Source organism: Ranitomeya imitator, chromosome 1 (genome assembly GCF_032444005.1).
Source record: "Ranitomeya imitator isolate aRanImi1 chromosome 1, aRanImi1.pri, whole genome shotgun sequence".
Lineage (NCBI taxonomy): Eukaryota > Metazoa > Chordata > Amphibia > Anura > Dendrobatidae > Ranitomeya > Ranitomeya imitator.
In genome coordinates this window covers 433,526,625-433,552,960 of record NC_091282.1, presented here as the reverse complement: position 1 = coordinate 433,552,960, position 26,336 = coordinate 433,526,625, and the positions used below count along the sequence as shown (strand labels likewise).

The 26,336-nt window shown below is 46.0% G+C and overlaps 1 protein-coding gene across 1 annotated transcript in view; it reads right to left on the bottom strand.

Annotated features, from left to right (window-relative positions):
* PTAR1 (protein prenyltransferase alpha subunit repeat containing 1) overlaps nucleotides 1-26,336 on the bottom strand; it is a 95,597-nt gene that overhangs the window by 44,336 nt on the left and 24,925 nt on the right. Inside the window, exon 2 of the mRNA XM_069763595.1 lies at nucleotides 19,830-19,999. Within this exon, the coding sequence (XP_069619696.1) occupies nucleotides 19,830-19,999 (170 nt within the window). The remainder of the gene's footprint in view (nucleotides 1-19,829; nucleotides 20,000-26,336) is intronic.

Sequence of the window (26,336 nt, the reverse complement as noted above, 5' to 3'; positions counted from 1 at the left end):
GAATTGAGATCGGACACCATGTCACGTTTAGAGAGCCCCTGATGTGCCTAAACAGTGGAAACCCCCCACAAGTGACACCATTTTGGAAACTAGACCCCTTAAGGAACTTATCTAGATGTGTGGTGAGCACTTTGAACCCCCATGTGCTTCACAGAAGTTTATAACGTTGAGCCGTGAAAATAAAAAAAATAAAAATTGCATTTTTTCTACAAAAATGATCTTTTTGCCCCCAAATTTTTATTTTCACAAGGCTAACAGGAGAAATTAGACCACAAAAGTTGTAGTGCAATTTCTCCTGAGTACGTCGATACCCAACATGTAGGGGTAAACCACTGTTTGGGCGCACCGCAGAGCTTGGAAGAGAAGGAGTGCCGTTTTACCGTATTTTTCTGACCATAAGACGAAAGAATGTAATAAACCTCAGATCGTACACACAAACAGATCCAGACTTGTCTGTCTGTGGCTATGCTGCAGTATTGTGCTCAAAGTTTCACTTTCATTTTCTTGTCTGCTTGCCCTTCCTCCTCCTCACACTTAGATTCACATTCTTCTTGTGTTGTGCAGATCTATTCCACTCCAAACAATCAGAAACATATTGTCTAACTTCTTGGACTTGGCACTGAAGGGGTTGATTCTGTATTCATAGGTTTGTAGAACAATAGGATTAAGGTCTTTTTCTCAACTCTGTTCATGTTGTAACATTTTTGCCGTGAAGAAGAGGCTGGGACCTCTGCGGAGTCAAATTCAGTTAGGTAGAAACTTTGATTTAAATCACTGATTTAAATCAAGCCTTACTGACTAGTGATTTAAATCGTGATTTAAATAAGTAAGATTTAAATCAAATCCAACCTGGTGGAAACCCCCCAATTCTAGCTCCAACCCTAACCCAACACACCCCTAACCCTAATCCCAACCCGATACATAATCCTAATCACTAACCCTAACGATAATCACAACCCTTACCCCAAAACAACCCTAATGTCAACCCTAACCATAACCCTAATCAAAACCCTAAATCCAACACACCCCTAATCCTAATCTCAACCCTAACCTCAAACCTAACCCTAATCCCAATACACCCCTAATCACAAACCTAACCTTAACCCAAATTCTAAACCTAACCCTAATCCCAAGCGTAACCCTAATGCCAACCCTAACCCTAATCCAAACCCTGATCCCAACTCTAACCCTAACTTTAGCCCCAACCCTAGCCCTAACTTTAGCCCCAACCCTAAACCTAGCTCTAAGGCTACTTTCACACTTGCGTCGTTTGGCATCCGTCGCAATCCATCGTTTTGGACAAGAAACGGATCCTGCAAATGTGCCCGCAGGATGCGTTTTTTGCCCATAGACTTGTATTGCCGACGGATCGTGACGGATGGCCACACGTCGCGTCCGTCGTGCACTGGATCAGTTGTGTTTTGGCGGACCATCGACACAAAAAACGTTCACTGTAACGTTTTTTTGTACGTCGCGTCCGCCATTTCTGACCGCGCATGTGTGGCCGTAACTCCGCCCCCTCCTCCCCAGGACATAGATTGGGCAGCGGATGCGTTGAAAAACTACATCCGCTGCTCACGTTGTGCACAATTTTCACAACGTGCGTCGGTATGTCAGGCCGACGCATTGCGACGGCCCCGTACCGACGTAAGTGTGAAAGAAGCCTAACCCTAAATTTAGCCCCAACCCTAACCCTGAATTTAGCCCCAACCCTAAATTTAGCCCGAACCCTAACCCTGGCCCTAACCCAAGCTCTAACCCTATCCCTAATCCAGCTCTAACCCTAGCCCTAACCCTAGCCCTAACCCTAATTTTAGCCCCAACTGCCCTTCTCCTGCCGGCCGGCAGATGGCGATAGATGGCGGGCGCACTGCGCATGCGCCCGCCATTTTCTTTTCCCCGGCAGCCAGGAGGAGCAGCAGGAGGACCCAGGGACACCGGTGAGTATGATAGGGTCCCCGAATCCCCCTATTTCTCTGTCCTCTGATGTGCAATCACATCAGAGAACAGAGAATTACACTTTGCTTTTTTTTTTTTTTTGTGGTCGCCGGTAAACAGTTAATTACCGGCGATCGCAAAACAGGGGTCGGTAAAACCGACCCCGATCATGTTCTTTGGGGTCTCGGCTACCCCCGGCAGCCGAGACCCCAAAGATTCTCCAGGTGCAGGCCGGCGGGCGCACTGCGCATGCGCCCGCCATTTTGAAGATGGCGGCGCCCATCGGGAGCCACGAGGAGCACCGGGGGAGACAGGTAAGTATTGGGGGGCTACCTGGGACCCCATTTCTCTGTCCTCTAATGTGCGATCACATCGGAGGACAGAGAAATTAAAAAGAAATCGCGGTTTTTTTTGCAATTGCCGGTAAACGGTTAATTACCGGCGATCGCAAATGCGGGGTCGGTAAAAAAAACCCCGAATCATGTTCTCTGGGGTCTCGGCTACCCCCGGCAGCCGACACTCCGGAGAAAATCCGACTCTGGGGGGCGCTATTTACTTTTTCCACAGCACCGTTAATTAACGGCGCTGTGGTTTAACCCCTTCATGACCCAGCCTATTTTGACCTTAAAGACCTTGCTGTTTTTTGCAATTCTGACCAGTGTCCCTTTATGAGGTAATAACTCAGGAACGCTTCAACGGATCCTAGCGGTTCTGATATTGTTTTTTCGTGACATATTGGGCTTCATGTTAGTGGTAAATTTAGGTCAATAAATTGTGCGTTTATTTGTGATAAAAACGGAAATTTGGCGAAAATTTTGAAAATTTCGCAATTTTCACATTTTGAATTTTTATTCTGTTAAACTAGAGAGTTATGTGACACAAAATAGTTAATAAATAACATTTCCCACATGTATACTTTACATCAGCACAATATTGGAAACAACATTTTTTTTTGCTAGGAAGTTATAAGGGTTAAAATTTGACCAGCGATTTCTCATTTTTACAACAAAATTTACAAAACCATTTCTTTAGGGACCACCTCACATTTGAAGTCAGTTTGAGGGGTCTATATGGCTGAAAATACCCAAAAGTGACACCATTCTAAAAACTGCACTCCTCAAGGTACTCAAAACCACATTCAAGAAGTTTATTAACCCTTCAGGTACTTCACAGCAGCAGAAGAAACATGGAAGGAAAAAATTAACATTTCACTTTTTAGTCACAAAAATTATCTTTTAGCAACAATTTTTTTATTTTCCCAATGGTAAAAGGAGAAACTGAACCACGAAAGTTGTTGTCCAATTTGTCCTGAGTACGCTGATACCTCATATGTGGGGGTAAACCACTGTTTGGGCACATGGTAAGGCTCCGAAGGGAAGGAGCGCCATTTGACTTTTTGAATGAAAAATTATCTCCATCGTTAGCGGACACCATGTCGCGTTTGGAGAGACCCTGTGTGCCTAAACATTGGCGCTCCCCCACAAGTGACCCCATTGTGGAAACTAGACCCCCCAAGGAACTTATCTAGATGCCTAATGAGCACTTTAAACCCTCAGGTGCTTCACAGAAGTTTATAACGCAGAGCCATGAAAATAAAAAATAATTTTTCTTTCCTCAAAAATGATTTTTTAGCCTGGAATTTCCTATTTTGCCAAGGGTAATAGGAGAAATTGGACCCCAAATGTTGTTGTCCAGTTTGTCCTGAGTACGCTGATACCCCATATGTGGGGGTAAACCACTGTTTAGGCGCACGGCAGGGCTCGGAAGGGAAGGCACGCCATTTGGCTTTTTAAATGGAAAATTAGCTCCAATCATTAGCGGACACCATGTCACGTTTGGAGAGCCCCTGTGTGTCTAAACATTGGAGATCCCCCAGAAATGACCCCATTTTGGAAACTAGACCCCCAAAGGAACTAATCTAGATGTGTGGTGAGGACTTTGAACCCCCAAGTGCTTCACAGAAGTTTATAACGCAGAGCCATGAAAATAAAAAAAAAAAATTATTTTCTCAAAAATGATCTTTTAGCCTGCAATTTTTTATTTACCCAAGGGTAATAAGAGAAATTTGACCCCAAAGGTTGTTGTCCAGTTTCTCCTGAGTACGCTGATACCCCATATGTGGGGGTAAACCACTGTTTGGGCACATGCCGGGGCTCGGAAGTCAAGTAGTGACGTTTTGAAATGCAGACTTTGATGGAATGCTCTGTGGGCGTCACGTTGCGTTTGCAGAGCCCCTGATGTGGCTTAACAGTAGAAACCCCCCACAAGTGACCCCATTTTGGAAACTAGACCCCGAAAGGAACTTATCTAGATGTGTGGTGAGCACTTTGAACCCCCAAGTGCTTTACAGAAGTTTATAATGCAGAGCCGTGAAAATAATAAATACGTTTTCTTTCCTCAAAAATAATTATTTAGCCCAGAGTTTTTTAATTTTCCCAAGGGTAACAGGAGAAATTTGACCCCAATATTTGTTGTCCAGTTTCTCCTGAGTACGGTGATACCCCATACGTGGGGGTAAACTACTGTTTGGGCACATGCCAGGGCTCGGAATTGAAGTAGTGACGTTTTGAAATGCAGACTTTGATGGAATGCTCTGCGGGCGTCACGTTGCGTTTGCAGAGCCCCTGATGTGGCTAAACAGTAGAAACCCCCCACAAGTGACCCCATTTTAGAAACAAGACCCCAAAAGGAACTTATCTAGATGTGTGGTGAGCACTTTGACCCCCAAGTGCTTCATAGAAGTTTATAATGCAGAACCGTGAAAATAATAAATACGTTTTCTTTCCTCAAAAATAATTATTTAGCCCAGAATTTTTTATTTTCCCAAGGGTTACAGGAGAAATTGGACCCCAAAAGTTGTTGTCCAGTTTCTCCTGAGTACGCTGATACTCCATGTGTGGAGGTAAACCACTGTTTGGGCACACGTCGGGGCTCAGAAGGGAAGTAGTGACTTTTGAAATGCAGAATTTGATGGAATGGTCTGCGGGCGTCACGTTGCATTTGCAGAGCCCCTGGTGTTCCTAAACAGTAGAAACCCCCCACAAGTGACCCCATTTTAGAAACTAGACCCCCCAAGGAACTTATCTAGATATGTGGTGAGCACTTTGAACCCCCAAGTGCTTCACAGACGTTTACAACGCAGAGCCGTGAAAATAAAAAATCATTTTTCTTTCCTCAAAAATGATGTTTTAGCAAGCATTTTTTTATTTTCACAAGAGTAACAGGATAAATTGGACCCCAGTAATTGTTGCGCAGTTTATCCTGAGTATTCTGGTACCCCATATGCGGGGGTAAACCACTGTTTGGGCACACGTCGGGGCTCGGAATTGAGGGAGCACCATTTGACTTTTTGAATACGAGATTGGCTGGACTCAATGGTGGCGCCATGTTGCATTTGGAGACCCCTGATGTGCCTAAACAGTGGTAACCCCTCAATTCTACCTCCAACACTAACCCCCCCACACCCCTAACCCTAATCCCAACTGTAGCCATAACCCTAATCACAACCCTAATTCCAACCCTAACCCTAAGGCTATGTGCCCACGTTGCGGATTCGTGTGAGATTTTTCAGCATCATTTTTGAAAAATCGGCGGGTAAAAGGCACTGCGTTTTACCGGCGGATTTTCCGCGGATTTCCAGTGTTTTTTGTGCGGATTTCACCTGCGGATTCCTATTGAGGAACAGGTGTAAAACGCTGCGGAATCTGCACAAAGAATTGACATGCTGCGGAAAATACAACGCAGCGTTTCAGCGCGGTATTTTCCGCACCATGGGCACAGCGGATTTGGTTTTCCATAGGTTTACATGGTACTGTACACCTGATGGAACACTGCTGCGAATCCGCAGCGGCCAATCCGCAGTGTGGGCACATAGCCTAATTCTAAAGGTATGTGCACACGCTGCGGAAAACGCTGCGGATCCGCAGCAGTTTCCCATGAGTTTACAGTTCAATGCAAACCCATGGGAAACAAAAATCGCTGTACACATGCTGCGGAAAAACTGCACGGAAACGCAGCGGTTTACATTCCGCAGCATGTCACTTCTTTGTGCGGATTCCGCAGCGGTTTTACAACTGCTCCAATAGAAAATCGCAGTTGTAAAACTGCAGTGAAATGCGCAGAAAAAACGAGGTAAATCCGCCATAAATCCGCAGCGGTTTAGCACTGCGGATTTATCAAATCCGCAGCGGAAAAATCCGCAGAGGACCAGAATACGTGTGCACATACCGAAACCCTAACCCTAGCCCTAACCCTAGCCCTAACCCTACCCCTAACCCTATTCTAACATTAGTGGAAAAAAAAAAATTCATTATTTTTTTATTGTCCCTACCTATGGGGGTGACAAAGGGGGGGGGGGGGGTCATTTATTATTTTTTTATTTTGATCACTGAGATATAATCTATCTCAGTGATCAAAATGCACTTTGGAACGAATCTGCCGGCCGGCAGATTCGGCGGGCGCACTGCGCATGCGCCCGCCATTTTGGAAGATGGCGGCGCCCGGGGAGAAGACGGACGGACCCCGGCAGGATCGGTAAGTATGATGGGGTGGGGGGGGGGAGCACGGGGGGGGGGATCGGAGCATGGGGGGGTGAATCGGAGCGCGGGAGGGGTGGAACGGAGCACGGGGAGGGTGGAACGGAGCAGGGGGGGTGGATCGGAGCACGGGGGGGTGGAACGGAGCACGGGGGGTGGATCGGAGTGCAGGGGGGGTGATTGGAGCACGGGGGGTGATTGGAGCACGGGGGTGAGCGGACAAGAGCACGGGGGGAGCGGAGCACAGGGAGAGCGGAGCACAGAGAGGAGGGGAGCGGGGCAGTGTACCGGGCAGATCGGAGGGCTGGGGGGGCGATCGGTGGGGTGGGGTGGGTGCACATTAGTATTTCCAGCCATGGCCGATTATATTGCAGCATCGGCCATGGCTGGATTGTAATATTTCACCCGTTATAATAGGTGAAATATTACAAATCGCTCTGATTGGCTGTTGAAAGTGAAACTGCCAATCAGAGCGATCGTAGCCACGGGGGGGGGGGGGGGGGTTTGGTGAAGCCACCCCCCCTGGGCTAAACTACCACTCCCCCTGTCCCTGCAGATCGGGTGAAATGGGAGTTAACCCTTTCACCCGAACTGCAGGGACGCGATCTTTCCATGACGCCACATAGGCGTCATGGGTCGGATTGGAACCGACTTTCATGACGCCTACGTGGCGTCATGGGTCGGGAAGGGGTTAAGTACCTTTAGCGGCCGCCGTTAAAAGGCGTATCGGCGGTCGTTAAGGGGTTAAAATAAACACAGTTGTACTCACCTAATGCCTAATTCCACCGAATCCCTCATGTCTAATAAAAGACTTTATTCTGGATGTCTTTATTTACCATGCAACCATAGGATTAGAAATGGATAGGTGTCTTATAGATGCATCTCCATTACTAAGCCATGGGCTTGATGTCACCTAACAATAAGAAGGTGACATTAACTCAACAAATATGAACCCACTTACCACCGCTACTGGGCAGCTGGGGGCTGCTATTTCTAGGCTTTGGGGAGTCAATATCCTCCTCCCTCTCACAGACATAAGTTCCATACACAATGCGGATGACGCTGCCGCTATATATAACACCACAATAGCTGTAGCTTTGGAATCTGCTGCCCCACTTACACATACCAAAGCTCGCAAAATCAACAGACAGCCCTGGCACACCAGCCTGACCAAAGAACTGAGGCGAGCTTCCAGGGCTGCTGAGCGCAAATGGAAAAGATCCCACTCCAACGAGCACTTCATCGCATTCAAACAGTCCCTCACTACTTTCAAGACCACACTCGCCACAGCTAAACAAACCTACTTCTCATCTCTCATATCCTCTCTGTCTCACAACCCTAAACAGTTATTCAACACCTTCAATTCTCTCCTCCGTCCCCCAGCACCTCCTCCCTCCCCACTTATCTCCGCTGAAGACTTTGCCTCATTTTTCAAGCAGAAAATTGATAGCATCAGAGACAGTTTTGGTCAACAACCTCCAGAGCCCTTCCTCCCGACTTCCCAGCCCTCCACCTCCAAAACCAACTTCTCCACCATTACAGAAGATCAACTCTCCACTCTACTCTCAAGATCGTATCTCACCACCTGTGCACTTGACCCGCTCCCATCCCACCTCATCCCAAACCTCACCACAGTCTTCATCCCAACCCTAACCCATCTCTTCAACCTATCACTAACAACTGGAGTTTTCCCCTCAAGCTTTCAACATGCCTCCATCACACCTATCCTCAAAAAGCCCTCTCTTGACCCATCCTTTGTATCTAGCTATCGCCCTAAATCACTTCTCCCTTATGCCTCCAAACTACTGGAACAACACGTTCACCTTGAACTGTCCTCCCATCTCTCTTCTTGCTCCCTCTTTGACCGCTTACAATCTGGCTTCCGGTCACACCATTCCACTGAAACTGCCCTAACTGAAGTCACCAATGACGTCTTAACCGCCAAGAGCAAGCGACACTACTCTGTCCTCCTCCTCCTGGACCTGCCGGCTGCCTTTGACACAGTGGACCATTCCCTATTATTACAGACCCTCTCATCCCTTGGCATCACAGACTTGGCCCTATCCTGGATCTCAGCATACCTAACAGACCGGTCATTCAGCGTCTCCCACACCACCTCCTCACCTCGCCCCCTATCTGTCGGAGTCCCACAAGGTTCAGTCCTTGGGCCCCTGTTCTTCTCCATTTACACCTTTGGCCTGGGACAGCTCATAGAATCTCATGACTTTCAGTATCACCTCCATGCTGATGACACACAGATCTACATCTCTGGACCAGATATCACCTCCCTACTAACCAGAATCCCTCAATGTCTGTCCACTATTTCATCCTTCTTCTCCGCTAGATTTCTCAAACTTAACATGGACAAAACAGAATTCATCATCTTTCCCCCATCTCACGCGCCCCCCCCCCCCCCCCCAACGAACCTATCCATTACAGTAAATGGCTGTCCACTCTCCCCAGTCCCACAAGCTCGCTGCCTCGGGGTAATCCTTGACGCTGATCTCTCCTTCAAACCACATATCCAAGCCCTTTCCACTTCCTGCCGACTTCAACTCAAAAATATTTCACAAATCCGTTCATTCCTCAACCAAGAATTTGCAAAAACCCTAGTCCATTCCCACATCATCTCTCGCCTTGACTACTGCAACCTCCTGCTCTGTGGCCTCCCCTCTAACACTCTTGCACCCCTCCAATCTATTCTAAACTCTGCTGCCCGACTAATCCACCTGTCCCCCCGCTATTCCCCGGCCTCTCCCCTCTGTCAATCCCTTCACTGGCTCCCCATTGCCCAGAGACTCCACGACAAAACCCTAACCATGACGTACAAAGCCATCCAGAACCTGTCTCCTCCATACATCTGTGACTTCGTCTCCCGGTACTTACCTACACGCAACCTCCGATCCTCACAAGATCTCCTCCTCTACTCCCCTCTTATCTCCTCTTCCCACAATCGTATACAAGATTTCTCTCGCGTATCACCCCTACTCTGGAACCCTCTACCACAACACATCAGACTCTCGCCTACCATTAAAACCTTCAAAAAGAACCTGAAGACCCACCTCTTCCGACAAGCCTACAACCTGCAGTAACCACCGATCGACCAAACCGCTGCATGACCAGCTCTATCCTCACCTACTGTATTCTCACCCATCCCTTGTAGATTGTGAGCCTTCGCGGGCAGGGTCCTCACTCCTCCTGTACTAGTTATGACTTGTATTGTTTAAGATTATTGTACTTGTTTTTATTATGTATACCCCTCCTTACATGTAAAGTGCCATGGAATAAATTGCGCTATAACAAATAATAATAATATCCATGGCCTTTTACCAGCATGAGAATAACGCTGTCAGCTTTAGCATGGCTGGTTGCCAAAAATGGGGTGGACCCCATAACGTTTTTTTAAATTTAAATAATTAAAAAATAAGACGTGGGGACCCTTCTATTTTTGACAACCAGCCTTGCTGAAGCTGAGTGTTCCAACCCCCAGCTGTGAGTTTTGCCTGGCTGATTATAGATAACTAGATGGTGGCCCGATTCTAACGCATCGGCTATTCTAGAATATGCATGTCCACGTAGTATATTGCACAGCCCACGTGGTATATTGCCCAGCCCCGTAGTATATTGCCCAGCCCCGTAGTATATTGCCCAGCCCCGTAGTATATTGCCCAGCCCAGTAGTATATTGCCCAGCCCAGCAGTATATTGCCCAGCCCAGTAGTATATTGTCCAGTCACGTAGTATATTGTCCAGTCACGTAGTATACAGCACAGAGCCACGTAGTATACAGCACAGACGCGTAGTATATTGCCCAGTCACGCAGTATATTGCCCAGTGACGTAGTATATTGCCCAGTGACGTAGTATATTGCCCAGTGACGTAGTATATTGCCCAGTGACGTAGTATACAGCACAGAGCCACGTAGTATACAGCACAGAGCCACGTAGTATACAGCACAGACACGTAGTATATTGCCCAGTCACGCAGTATATTGCCCAGTAATGTAGTATATTGCCCAGTCACGTAGTATATTGCCCAGCCATGTATGTAACAGGTTAAAAAATAAAAAAGAAACATATACTCACCCTCCGAGGGCCCCTTGTAGTCCTGTCGCCTGTGTGCGGTGCACGCAGCAGCTTCCGGTCCCAGAGTTGGTATGAGCGCAGGACCTGTGATGACGTCGTGGTCACATGACCGTGACGTCATGGAAGGTCCTTTTCGCATAGCAACTTTGGAACCGAAACCTGCCACTTGCACTGCCGAGGACAGCACGCACGTCGGAGGGTGAGAATAACCTTTTTTTTTAATTATTATTTTTAACATTAGATCGTTTTACTATTGATGCTGCATACGCAGCATCAATAGTAAAAAGTTGGTCACACAGAGTTAATAGCTGCGTAACCGGAGTGCGTTACACCGCGTTCCGGTAACGCTGGCATTAACCCTGTGTGAGGGCTGACTGGATGACTGGAGGGGAGTATGGAGCGGCCACTCACTACGGGGAGGAAAGATCGGCCATATTGCCGCCGGACTGTGGCCGTCGCTGATTGGTCGTGGCAATGGTTGTGGGCGTTTTGCCACGACCAATTAGCGACTTGTATTCCATGACAGACAGAGGCCGCGACCAATGAATATCCGTAACAGAAAGACAGAAGGACAGACAGAAAGACGAAAGTGACCCTTAGACAATTATATAGTAGATACAGGGGAACCCACGCCGGGATTATTTAATTTATTTGTAGTGCAGGCGGCAGGTGATGAATATTTCTATCAGCCACTCCTGCTGTCATTGTTATTAGTGGCAGCAGGAGTAGGCTGATGGGAGTAATAGTCCCATCAGCTGACGCCTGCTGTCATTGTTATCATTTGAATACAAAGCTGATCATTCTCTCCCACTCGCACTTATCAACCGCAGAGCAGGGGAGAATGATAAGAACAGTATTCAGCACCCGACGCCGGGGAACAGAGCTTACTGTACAGCTTCTTCTCAGACGACGGGATATGTCATACGGATGACATCCCTGTGTGTCATCCGTGTGCATGACATTTTGCGGCCCATGGTGCCGGTAAAAAACGGACATGTCTACGTGTGGGTCACACGGACAAATGGTCCTTGGAAACACATGGGTATGTGCACAGCAACGTAGATTTCAATGGTTCTACGCGTCTCAGTGTCTCCAGTACATGTGAAAACTCACAACACATACCGGAGACAGGGACGGGTGAAAGAGCCCTCAGATAGTCTTTGGGTTCAGCCAACTTGTTTCCAATGAGCACTGGTCCCTTCACTGCAAGAAAATCATTTTTAATAGTACAATATTAGTAAAGTAATGCATTATATAACAAAATATTTTCACATTTTCAATGTACACAAACAGCCTTTCTACAATTTCTCTTCTAGCAAGTATCCATTAAAGCAAATAAATGTGACATTTAGTTAGTATAATTCCATTACAAACAAAGAGTGCACGCTGAGCCAGTATACAGGAAAATGCAGAAAAATACACATTGAACAGGTTAAAAAGCTAGTCACCCAGTGGATGGCGACATGCCGCAGCAGGAGGGATAACAAAGATCAATAGTATAATATAAAGGAGGGAGGAAATTCAGAATGAGTAATACATGTTACAAGGCTCACAAATATGTAACGGTAAAATAGCTGAAAATATACAACGAGATTTATAGTACACAAAGAGGCAGGACTGGACAAAGCTCACATTTAATAAGAGCATAATATCAATTAAGCAAAGAGCCATCCTCCTGTTAGCATGGCGCCAGCTCCAACAAGCATTTCCACACATACTTTAGGGACTGGCATCACATTGGCAAAGAATCTCTCTTAAGAAGCCTTCTAACCAAGAAAAACAGACTGGATACCTGCACAACAGCCGGTTCTAAGGGGCACATGTAATAGTTCCGACCCAGGTGTGGATCTGTCCCCTAGACAGGCCAAGTGGCGTGTGACATCCGTGATTATTACATACTAGATGATGGCCCGATTCGAACGCATCTGGTATTCCAGAATATGTATGTATGTATATAGCAGCCACTTAGTATATAGCACAGACCACGTAGTATATTGGAGTACTACGTGGCCTGTGGTATATACCATGTGGCTGCTATATACATACATACATATTGTAGAAAACCCGATGCGTTAATATAGGCCACGCAGTAAATAACACAGCCCACGTAGTATATAACACAGCCCACACAGTATATAATTTTTGTTTTTTTATTATTTTTAACATTAGATCTTTTTACTATTGATGCTGAATAGGCAGCATCAATAGTAAAAACTTGGTCACACAGGGTTAATAGCGGCGGTAACGGAGTGAGTTACCTGCAGCATAACGCGGTCCGTTACCGCTGGCATTAACCCTGTGTGAGCGGTGACTGGAGGGGAGTATGGAACGGGTGCTGACTGTGGGGAGTATGGAGCGGGCGCCGGGCACTGACAGCAGGGCGTGTGGAGCGGGCACTGACTGCGGGGAGTATGGAGCGGGCACTGACTGCGGGGAGTATAGAGCTTGGCACTGACTGCGAGGAGTATGGAGCGGGCACTGACTGCGAGGAGTATGGAGCGGGCACTGACTGCGAGGAGTATGGAGCGGGCACTGACTGCGGGGAGTATGGAGCGGGCGCCGGGCATTGACTGCGGGGCGTGTGGAGCGGGCACTGACTGCGGGGAGTATGGAGCTTGGCACTGACTGCGAGGAGTATGGAGCGGGCACTGACTGTGGGGAGTATGGAGCGGGCGCCGGGCACTGACTGCGGGGCGTGTGGAGCGGGCACTGACTGCGGGGAGTATGGATCGGGCACTGACTGCGGGGAGTATGGAGCGGGCGCCAGACACTGACTGCAGGGGAGTAGGGAGGGACTAATCGGACTGTGGGCGTCGCTGATTGGTCGCGGCAGCCATACCAGGTAGCTTGCGAGACTAATCAGCGACTTGGATTCCATGACAGACAGAGGCCACAACCAATGAATATCCGTGACAGAAGGACAGACAGAAAGACGGAAGTAACCCTTAGGCTATGTTCACACTTTGCGGATTTTGCTGCGGATCCGCAGCGGATTTGACCTCTGCGGATCCACAGCAGTTTCCCATGAGTTTACAGTACAATGTAAACCTATGGGAAACAAAAAACGCTGTGAACATGTCACTTCTTTTCTGCGGATTTTCACCTGCTCCAATAGGAAAAAGCAGATGAAAATCCGCATAAGAAACCGCAGTAAAAACCGCGATGGGTTTTTACTGCGGATTTTGGAATTCCGCTGCGGAAAATTCCGTATAGTAGACTAGATGGAGGCCCGATGCCATCGCATCGGGAGGGCAGTAATGTCACGGTAGGGGCAGGCATGCGGTGCTATTGTTACCTAATGGCATCCTGTGATAATCTAATGACTTTTGCATCAGGGGACTCATGTGCTTGACGCCTATGCTTATATGCATTGTTTTTGTCCCAGTGATGCTGTTGCTCTTCAAGAGTCTCATTTGCCCTTTGTTGTCTTCGACGTTGTGCCTTTGCTGCATTGTCGTATTTTTTATGAAGAGCCATGTTGGCATTGATATTTGCTTTTTATAGGGGTTTTCCCACGAACAAAAGTTCATTTTAAAAATTGTCTGTGTCTGACCATGTACCGAACATACAACTTCTGGGCAGGGGAAGAAACAAAAGACAATACTGACATTACAGCATGAGATTGCAGAGGATACATTTTGTGAGGTAAAATATTTTTTTTAAAAAGTCAGTGAAATATTTTACCTGACAAAATGAATCCACTGTCATCCCCTGCGGTAATGTCAGTATTGTCTTTTGCTTCCACCCTTGCCCAGGAGATGTGGTATGCTCTGTACACGGTCAGACACACTCACCCCTGTGTCTGACCGTGTACAGAACATGCCACAGCTCCTGGGCAGGGAAGGAGCAAAAGACAATACTGACATTACAGCAGGAGATAGCAAAGGATACATTTTGTGAAGTAAAATATTTTTTAAAAACTAGTCAGTGAAATTTTCTCACAAAATGAATCCACTGTGATCCCCTGCTGTAATGTCAGTATTATCTTTTACTTCCTCCCCTGAACAGGAGATCTGGTATGCTCCGTACACGGTCAGACACAGTCAATTTCGTTTGTGGGAAAACCCCTTTAGGCGGTGTTCACACGTTGCGGTTTTTTCGCGGTTTTTCCCGATAAAAACGCTATAAAACCGCAAAAAAACCGCATACAATAAGCATCCCATCATTTAGAATGAATTCCGGATGTTTTGTGCACATGATGCGTTTTTTTCCGCAAAAAAAATGCATACCGCACAAAATCCGGACATGCTCTATCTTTTTGCGTTTTTTTTGCGGATTTCCCACTCCAAAATGCATTGGGAAGTGTCCGGAAAAAACCGCGTCAAAACCGCGGCAAAAACGCATGCGGTTTTCTTGCGGATTTCATGCAGAAAATGTCCGGAATTCTCAGGAATTTTCTGCATGAATTCCTGAACGTGTGCACATAGCCTAAATGTGACCGGCTTCCTCTGCCTGTAGACACGTCGGGCATCTGCCGCCGGGATCAGCCCAATGATTTGCATAATTCGCGCAGGTGCAGTAAATCAGACTGCTGCCATCTTTGTGCAGACAGATAGTGGCGGTCACATTAAAACTGCGCATGCGTTCCTCCTGTACAAAGATGGCGGCAGTCAGTGAATCATTCGGCTGATCCCGGCGGTGGCGTGTTTGCAACGGTGTTCCACTGGTAGTACATCGCAAGAGGCTGCGTGAGTGTGTGAATGTGAGCGTGCGTGTGAATTTGAGCCTAAGTGTGTGGTGTATACAGCATATGGTGTGTGAGAGACTGTGTTCCACTGGCGGTACCGTGCAATAGGTCGGTAGCAGCAGCAGTTTCCATATTGAGACACAGGAACATCACGGGGATCGCATTTCTGATGCTAAGGTCACAGCTGCGCAGTGAATCATTTTCCTACAGCTGCATGGCGGGGAGGGTGCCCCTATGGTCTGGATCCAAGCAGCAGCTTGGATCCCGGCGGTGAAGAGGAGTCCCAGCAGCGGGGGGTCCGGCGATGACTCGCTGGTGGTATTGCGCAAGGGCCTGGAACCACCAGCGGGTGCCATCACTTGGGTATTCCAATATGGCGGTCGGCGTACTTCCTGTGCGGCGCAGTGGATTGTGGGATTCGAGAACGTCCAGACAGAGGTGGATGACAGACAATTTAATATATATATATATATATATATATATATATATATATATATATATATATATATATATATATATATATATATATATATATATATATATATAATTGTCTAAGGGGAACTTCCGTCTGTCTGTCTTTCTGTCTGTCGGCAACTTCCGTCACGGAAATCCCGCGTCGCTGATTGGTCTCGCCAGCTGCGTGTCATGGCTGCCGCGACCAAACAGCGACGGGCACAGTCCGATTAGTCCCTCCCTACTCCCCTGCAGTCAGAGCCCGACGCCCGCATACTCCCCTCCACTCATCGCTCACACAGGGTTAATGCCAGTTAATGTCAGCGGTAACGGGCCGCGGGTACTGCACTTCATAACCGCTGCTATTAACCCTGTGTGACCAAGTTTTTACTATTGATGCTGCGTATGCAGCATCAATAGTAAAAAGATCTAAAGTTACAGAAAAAAAAAAAACGTTATTCTCACCCTCCAACGTGGCGCTGTACTCGGCAGTGCAAGCGGCATGTTCCGGTGCTAAGGATGCTATGCGAGAAGGCCCTGCCATAACGTCACGGTCATGTGACCGCGACATCATCACAGGTCCTGCGCTCATACCAACCCTGGGACCGGAAGCTGCCGGACTACAAGAGCCCCTCAGAAGGTGAGTATGTTTATTTTTTATTTTAGGTCTTTTTTAACCTGTTACATACGTGGCTGGGCAATATACTACGTGGCTGGGCAATATACTACGTGGCTGGGCAATATACTTCGTGGCTGGGCAACATACTACGTGGCTGGGCAATATACTACGTGGCTGGGCAATATACTACGTGGCTGGGCAATATACTACGTGGCTGGGCAATATACTACGTGGCTGGGCAATATACTACGTGGCTGGGCAATATACTACGTGGGCTGTGCAATATACTACGTGGCTGGGCAATATACTACGTGGCTGGGCAATATACCACGTGGGCTGTGCAATATACTACGTGGCTGGGCAATATACTACGTGGCTGGGCAATATACTACGTGACTGGGCAATATACTACGTGACTGGGCAATATACTACGTGGCTGGGCAATATACCACGTGGGCTGTGCAATATACTACGTGGCTGGGCAATATACTACGTGGTGAGGCAATATACTACGTGGACATGCATATTCTAGAACACCCGATGCGTTAGAATTGGGCCACCATCTAGTGTAATTATATGAATAGATATCAATTAGATGTACTATTGCTCTATTATTATGCCTCCTGCTGCGCGTAGCTCCATCCACTTGCTGACTCACTTTTTAACCTGTCCTAGGAGTACATTTCTATAAGAGAATACAGATGATCATTTTTGTATTTTCTGTACTGGCTCTACATACACCCATTGATTAAATAAGATTTGTAATTATCCTTTGTGCTTCGTTACATTTATCTCACGTGCAAAAATATCTTTAACATATTATACATCTTTAGTAATACAGGGAATTTGTTAGCAAATGTTTGCTATTTAATCAGAGAGCCTGATTCCGAGGAGGTGTCACTTTCTAGATGTTTTGTAGTTTCAATACAATCAGTGCTTTATCAGCAGGAGATTATCACTGCCTAACTACGAGGGGCGATCCAAAAGTAATGATAATCGGTTATTTCTATTGCACACAGAAATTAAAATAAAATGTTTTCTTCTCTCTTAGGTACCCACTAGTCCAGGAAAAAAAAAATTACTTAAATAGACCACGATTCCCGGGAGCTACATTCATTTGAATATGAACTGCCGAGGAGTGAATATCAAAATGGAAAAAAACGAGGTCAGAGCTGTCATCAAATACCTCTGCTTGAAAAAAATGACTACCAAAGACATACACAGCGACTTGGTGGAAACATTGGGGGACTCTTCTCCTCCATATTCCACAGTTGCACGCTGGGCCAAGGAATTTAAGCTGGGAAGAACATCGACGGAAAATGAACATCGTGAAGGACGCCCATCCATGTCCCTCAATGAAGAAAACGTGAAAAAAGTTGAAGAAGTTGTATTGGCAGATCGAAGAGTGACTATCAGGCATGTAGCTGAGGTCCCAGGGATCTCATATGGCAGTATTCAAAGAATCCTTGCAAAAGAATTGCATATGAGAAAGGTCTCCGCGCGTTGGGTGCCAAAAATGTTAACCGACGAGCAAAAGAAGAAACGAGTTGACATTTCAATAGCAAATCTCGAAAAGTTCCAAGCAGACAAGGAAAATTTTTTGTCACGTTTTTTGACCATGGACGAGACCTGGATCCACCACTTTGATCCCGAAACTAAACAACAATCGATGACATGGAAACGAGCCGACGAACCGACGCAGAAGAAATTCAAAGTGTCAAGCTCAGCAGGGAAGGTTATGGCATCCATTTTTTGGGACGCTGAAGGAATTATTATGGTGGACTATTTGGAGAAGGGAGCCACTATTACGGGCTCCTACCACACAGAACAAATAGGAAGATTGCGGGAGGCTATGAAGGAGAAAAGGCGCGGCAAACTGCGGGCTGGAGTGTTGTTTCACCAAGATAACGCGCCGGCTCACAAAGCTGCTGTTGCCATGGCTACCATTCAAGAAGCGGGCTTTGAACTGGTGGAACACCCCCCTATTCACCAGATCTAGCCCCCAGTGACTTCTTTCTCTTTCCTCGGCTCAAGGAACACCTCCGGGGCAAGAAATTTGACGACAATAGCAACGTGATAACCGCTGTTGGGGATTTTTTTGAGGGTCAAGATCAAGAATTTTTTTCGAAGGGAATTCTAAGTTTAGAAAAGAGATGGACTAAATGTATAGACTTGTTAGGAGACTATGTAGAAAAATAAATTTATTTTTTGACTATATTCATTGTGTTTAGTATTGATTATCATTACTTTTGGATCGCCCCTCGTACATCTCATGTGTAATCCAGGCCAGCTAATCCATGTAACCTCGCCTCCACCACTGATTGGCAGCTTACTATAAATGCACAGTGTATGCAGGAAGCTGTCAATCAGGGGTGTGAGCAGGGTTATACACAGCTGAGCAATATGACCACTGCACCATCTATAACAGATAAAATACCAAGCAGTTCAGTAAATGATCTACTGTTGTAATCAGGCTCTCTGCCTCTAAATCATGTTGCCCTCACATTACCTGCTGACAGATTCCCTTTAACTACTTCTATTGTACATTTTTTTTTTCTGTAAGGCTTCTTTCACACTTCTGTTGGTATGGTGCTGTCATAGTGCGTCAGCGCGACGTACTGACAGAAGTGTTTGCTTTCACATTTCCATCTGCGTTGCCGAGCAGGAAAGGTCGTGAGAGTGATATTTCCTGCTGGGCATGCGCAATGTGAAACACTGGATGCGACGTACAAAAAAAATGTTCCCTTGAACATTTTTCCGAGACGACGGTCCACCAAAACCCGACGCATCCAGTGCACGACGCATGCAACGTATGGCCATACAAGTCTGTGCAATGCAATGCAAGTCTATGGAGAAAAAAACGCATCCTGCGGGCAACTTTGCAGGATGCCTTTTTGTTCCAAAATGACGCATTGCGACGTTGGCCAAATGACGGAAGTGTGAAAGTAGCCTAAGCCATTACTGTAGGATTTAGTATGTACTGTAGATACATGGATCAGTGGCAATGGTCCAAATGGTAAGGAAAGAAAAAAATCGTTCCAGCTCCAAATAGTAAAATCCAAATTCCAACTTTATTAAACCAATATAAAAACAACGGTGGACATATGCTCTACATGTGCATATCAGGACACGATAAAGATCCGTGTAGGATCGAAACGCGTCGCTCGTGTCCTGATATGCACATGTAGAGCATATGTCCACCGTTGTTTTTATATTGGTTTAATAAAGTTGGAATTTGGATTTTACTATTTGGAGCTGGAACGATTTTTTTCTTTTCTTCATGAGATGACAGCGTGGATCAGCATTCGGTTCCGTGCTCCTGCGGTGGCTACTTGGTGAGCTGGCTTTTTTTCTTTTTTGCCAAATGGTAAGGGCCGAAGTGAATTCGATATAAAAGTATCAACCAATGAGGTGTAAGGAGACCCATTAATAGCTTCATCCTTATGTTGGGAGAAAAAAAAAGTATGATTGCAGAAGATTTAAAAAAACAAACAAAACAAAAAAACGACTCACCATCTCTATTAAGCCACAGCTTCTTCTGCCGGTAAAGCAAGAGCTTGTTGTGTACATAAGGGAGCAGAAACTTGATACACCAGCTCTCCACTCCCAATTTATTTTCCACCAGTACAATGGGGCTGCGATTAAATTTTGCTTCTGGACACGGAATTAAGCCAATTTCATCTCTGTGGAAGAAACATTACACATCAGTCACAACTCTAAGGTCTTTAGACTGGCCAAAATGTGAACGGGATATGTAGAAAACAAGAAAACTCGCAATAGAACAACGGCACCTGAACACAGTCATCAGTCCAGAGCCTCTCACCTAGACTAATCAGATCTCATACTTTGCAGTGATGAAGGGCAAAACCCCAAACTGCTTCCAATAGGTAACACTAAAGTTATAGTCCTCTTCCTTGATGTAGTAGTAGAAAACATTTTATGCTTGACAACCTCATGCTTGTGCTGGAGTAGCACTTTTTATTTTTTTTTTTTTACATCACAGCTACAATTTACTTCAATTTTGTGAAAGACATTTGAGCAAAAGAAAACCCAAAATGTCAATAAGCCCGAACATTAACTGTGCACTTCTACAGTGCCCAAGGTCATCCCTCACTTCTGGCCTTATAGACCAAAACTACAAAACCTTAAGTGTGGCGAAAAAGCTATTATAAAAAAAAAAGAAAAGCTAGATACTTCATAAGATTGTAGTTGTTTGCAATGGATTATTTTGCTGCTGATCATGCATGACAGATTTGATTAATGAAATTAAACAAATACCAGGAAAATTTTAGTAAAGGAGTATCAGGCCAAAATAGCAGGGCTGAGGAGTCAGAGTCGTGGAGTCTGAGTCAGAACCCATTTTCGTGGAGTTGGTATAAAATGGACCGTCTCAGACTCAAAATATATAATACCGTATATACTCGAGTATAAGCCGACCCGAGTATAAGCCGATCCCCCTAATTTTGCCACAAAAAAACTGGGAAAACTTAATGACTCGAGTATAAGCCTAGGGTGGAAAATGCAGCAGCTACCGGTAAATTTCAAAAATAAGAATAGATACCAATAAAAGTACAATTAATTGAGACATCAGTAGGTTGTGTTTTTGAATATCCATATAATGCTCCATACAGTTTATGATGTGCTCCATAAGATGCTCCATATTAAAATATGCCCCATATAATGCTGCACAAATGTTGATTATGATCCCATAAGATGTTCCATACAGATATTTGCCCCCATATCATGCTGCACATGGCCCCATATATTGCTACACATGGCCCCATACAGATATTTGCCCCCATATCATGCTGCACATGGCCCCATACAGATGCCCCATACAGATATTTGCCCCCATATCATGCTGCACATCGCCACATATCATGCTGCACATGGCCCCATACAGATGCCCCATACAGATATTTGCCCCATATCATGCTGCACAGGACCACATATGATGCCCCATACAGATATTTGCCCCCATATCATGCTGCACATGGCCACATAAGATGCCCCTTACCGATATTTGCCCACATATAATGCTGCACATGGCCACATAAGATGCTCCATACAGATATTTCCCCATATGCTGTTGCTGCGATTAAAAAAATTACATACCTCTCAGGCCCCCGGCACTTGCTATAGTCGCCTGCTCCCCGTTCCACCGCTGACCGCCGCTGTGTCTTCCCCATCCTCTGCACCGATGTTCAGGAAGAGGGCGACGCGCACACTAATCGCGTCACCGCGCCGTCTGACCTGAGCGTCACTGCGGAAGACACATCGGCGCCGACGGGGGACCGAGGAGCAGGTGAATATCGCGCACTGACCCAGTCATATTCGCTTGCTCCTGGTGCCGTCACTGCACGTCTATTCCCCGATGCCGTGTTTTCTTTTTGTAGTGAGCGGTCACCGTTACCGCTCATTACAGTAATGAATATGCGGCTCCACCCCTATGGGAGGTGGAGCTGCATATTCATTACTGTAATGAGCGGTACCATGTGACCGCTCGCTACAGGAAGAAGCTGCAGCGCCAGGGAAGCAGGAACCTGCAGGGACTGCGCCAGGAGCAGGTGAGTATAATTAGACAGCCCCCGCTCCCCCTCCCCTGTCGACCCCTGAGTATAAGCCGAGAGGGGGACTTTCAGCCCAAAAAAGTGGGCTGAAAATCTCAGCTTATACTCGAGTATATACGGTACTTAACTTAATCCTGCTTTCCTGTTCACTCCAGAAGTTCTGAGATGAATGTAGGCTTTCTTTCCCTGTGTTTATTTTGTTTTCCCTTTACCTGTAGAGAAAGAGCTTCACTACTCGTCATGACCATAAACTTCAGCATAGATTCATCTCAGCGAAAAGTCTAGACCTTAGATCAAGAATAGGACAGACATTTATAGGATATTTCATAACTTTCCCAAATTCTTATGAAAAAAAATATTCACAAACACAAACTGCATTGAACTACTGCACCCAATTTACCGTATATACTCGAGTATAAGCCAAGATTTTTAGCCCATTTTTTGGGGGCTGAAAGTCCCCCTCTCGGCTTATACTCGAGTCATACCCAGGGGTCGGCAGGGGAGGGGGAGCGGGGGCTGTCTAGTTATACTTACCTACTCCCGGCGCGGTCCCTGTTTCTTCCAGCGCTGCATCTTCTTCCTGTATTGAGCGGTCACATGGTGCCGCTCATTACAGTCATGAATATGCGGCTCCACCTCCCGTAGAGGTGGAGCCCCATATTCATGACTGTAATGATCGGTACCTGTGACCGCTCAATACAGGAAGATGCAGCGCTGGAAGAAGCAGGGACTGCAGAGACCGCGCCAGGAGCAGGTAAGTATACGGGGAGGGGAGCGCTGCGCGATGTTTACCTGCTCCTCGTTCCGCTGCGGCTCCGTCTCCAGAGGCCTCTGGCAGTGACGCTCAGGTCAGAGGGCGCGGTGACGTAGTCAGTGTGTGCCCTCTGCTGAACGTTAGTGCTGGAGACGGAGCCGCACGAGGAGCAGGTAAATATTGAAAGCGCCGGCGTCCTAAGCGAAGAGAGGAGAGTATGTGATTTTTTGATTTTTTTTATTGCAGCAGCAGCATTATATATTGCACAGCTTTATATGGATCATCTATGGGGCCATAATGAACGGTGCAGAGCATTATATATGGCACAGTTTTCTATGGAGCATCTATGGGGCCATAATGAACGGTGCAGAGCATTCTATATGGCACAGCTTTCTATGAAGCATCTATGAGGCCATAATGAATGGTGCAGAGCATTCTATATGGCACAGCTTTATGTGGAGCATCTATGGGGCCATAATGAACGGTGCAGAGCATTCTATATGGCACAGCTTTCTACGAAGCATCTATGGGGCCATAATGAACGGGGCAGAGCATTATATATGGCACAGATTTCTATGGAGCATCTATGGGGCCATAATGAACGGTGCAGAGCATTCTATATGGCACAGCTTTATATGGAGCACCTATGGGGCAATAATGAACGATATGGAGCATTATATGTGGCACAGCTTTATATGGAGCATCTTATGGGGCAATAATGAACAGTATGCAGCATTATATGTGGCACAGCTTCATATGGAGCATCTATGGGGCAATAATGAACGGTATGGAAGAATGGTATGGAGCATCTATTTTTATTTTTGAAATTCACCGGTAGATGCTGCATTTCCTACCCTAGGCTTATACTCGAGTCAATAAGTTTTCCCAGTTTTTTGTGGCAAAATTAGGGGGGGGTCGGCTTATACTCGGGTCGGCTTATACTCGAGTATATACGGTATTTAGAAAGCTAGATACTTCATAAGATTATAGTTGATTGTAACGGATTATTTTGCTGCCGACAATGCGTGCTGGATTTGATGTGGATTTCAGGCGCTGTGCCTACTCCGTATAGGGCAGATTCCAGCTGTAATACATAGAGGGAACTTACCCATAATAGCACCAATTAGCCCTAGCCGTGATCGAGGCAGCAATTTTTTTTTCACACAGTAAAAAAAAAAACCTCTCATAAGCACTGCCCTTTGATTAACATTGATCCTAGTGCTGTCCTTGCGCTCGGACTGAAAATTCACTTGCATGAACTTGCCCACATAGGCTTATTTTCATAGGAGACCTCGATTTATACAATACACCGCAACACTGAAAAATGATTGCAGGTTAACGTTCCCTGTCTAATAAGTGAAGAAAAAAAAAATTGCCATTGCCAGGTCCACAAAATTATTTAAAGCATACAATGAACACCGAAAATATAACAAAAAACATTGTGTTTTTCCAGTCACTGCAGTTCCACCCCCACACACAAAAATAAATAAATAACCAATATCTCCTCAAAAATTGTATCACTGAAAACTACAGATCGGCACGGAGAAAATAAGCATTATACTGCTCCATCAATTGAAAAAAAAAGAAAATAGCAACACAATTGTTTTTTTTTTCAATTTCATAATTTTATTTTACTATTAAATCATGAATCAAAAAAACAAACGGAAACAGGACACGTTTGGTAATGCCTTAAGGTACCGTCACACATAACGATATCGTTAACGATATCGTTGCTTTTTGTGACGTAGCAACGATATTGTTAAGGAAATCGTTCTGTGTGACAGCGACCAACGATCAGGCCCCTTCTGGGAGATCGTTGGTCGCTGAGGAAAGTCCAGAACTTTATTTCGTCGCTGGACTTCCCGCTGACGCTGATCCAGCGATGTCTTCACTAGTAACCAGGGCCGCGCTTAGTAACCCGATGTTTACCCTGGTTACCAGCGTAAACGTTAAAAAAACAAACACTACATACTTACTTTCAGCTGTCTGTCCCCGGCGCTGTGCTTCTCTGCACTCCTCCTGCATCCTGTGTCAGCGCCGGCCAGCCAGAAAGCACAGCGGTGACGTCACCGTTCTGCTTTCCGGCTGACCGGCGCTGATAGTGCAGAGGAAAGCAGAGCGCCGGAGGACAGACAGCTGAAGGTAAGTATGTAGTGTTTGTTTTTTTAATGTTTACGCTGGTAACCAGGGTAAACATCGGGTTACTAAGCGCGGCCCTGCGCTTAGTAACCCGATGTTTACCCTGGTTACCGGGGACCTCGGGATCGTTGGTCGCTGGAGAGCCGTCTGTGTGACAGCTCTCCAGCGACCAAACAGCGACGCTGCAGCGATCGGGATCGTTGTCGGTATCGCTGCAGCGTCGCTCAGTGTGAAGGTACCTTTAATAGTACTGACCTGGTGAATCGTGCTGCTAGGTATTTTACTGTACAATGAGCTCCATAAAAACAATGGCAAAATTGCAATTTTTTCACAGTATCACGACACTTGCATTTGTTTCCGTTTTACAGTACATGGTACAACAAAACAAATCTCATTCAAAGCTACAACTTGTCCCGCAAAACACAACACGCGTCATCACGAGGGCTTGTGTTGAAAGAGTAATCTTATATGGCTCTTGAAAGAAGGGGGAGGAAAAAAAAATGAAATCTCAAAAATGAAAAAACCGCCAGTTCCGAAAGAGTTTTAAAGAACAAAATTGTCACCACTGGACCATACAAGTCCGAGTGTAAAGCCATTGTGTGAATAGATCCTAAGTTAGAAGTCTACTATATAATTGTCTAAGGGTCACTTCCGTCTGTCTTTCTGTCTGTCACGAATATTCATGGGTCGCGGCCTCTGTCTGTCATGGAAATCCAAGTCGCTGATTGGTCGTGGGCATTTTGCCACGACCAATCAGCGACGGCCATAGTCTGGCAGCGAAATGGCCACTGCCTTACTGCCCTGCAGTCAGCGCTGAGCGCTCATAGGGTTAATGCCAGCGTTAACGGACCGCGGTGTAACGCACTCCGTTAACGCAGCCATTAACCCTGTGTGACCAACTTTTTACTATTGATGCTGCGTATGCAGCATCAATAGTTCAAAAGATCTAATGTTACAAATAATAATAATAAAAAAAAGGCTATTCTCACCTTCCGACGTCGCGCGCTGTCCTCTGCAGTGCAAGCGGCAGGACCCGATGGCAAAGATGCTATGCGAAAAGGACCTGCCATGACGTCACAGTCATGTGACCGCGACGTCATCACAGGTCCTGCGCTCATACCAACCCTGGGACCGGAAGCTGCCGCGTGCACCGCACAGGCGCCAGGACTTCAAGGGGCCTTCGGAAGGTGAGTATATGTTTATTTTTTATTTTAAGTCTTTTTTAACCACGCATATAGTGCCCACATTGCTATATACAGGTCCTTCTCAAAAAATTAGCATATAGTGTTAAATTTCATTATTTACCATAATGTAATGATTACAATTAAACTTTCATATATTATAGATTCATTATCCACCAACTGAAATTTGTCAGGTCTTTTATTGTTTTAATACTGATGATTTTGGCATACAACTCCTGATAACCCAAAAAACCTGTCTCAATAAATTAGCATATTTCACCCATCCAATCAAATAAAAGTGTTTTTTAATAACAAACAAAAAAACCAACAAATAATAATGTTCAGTTATGCACTCAATACTTGGTCAGGAATCCTT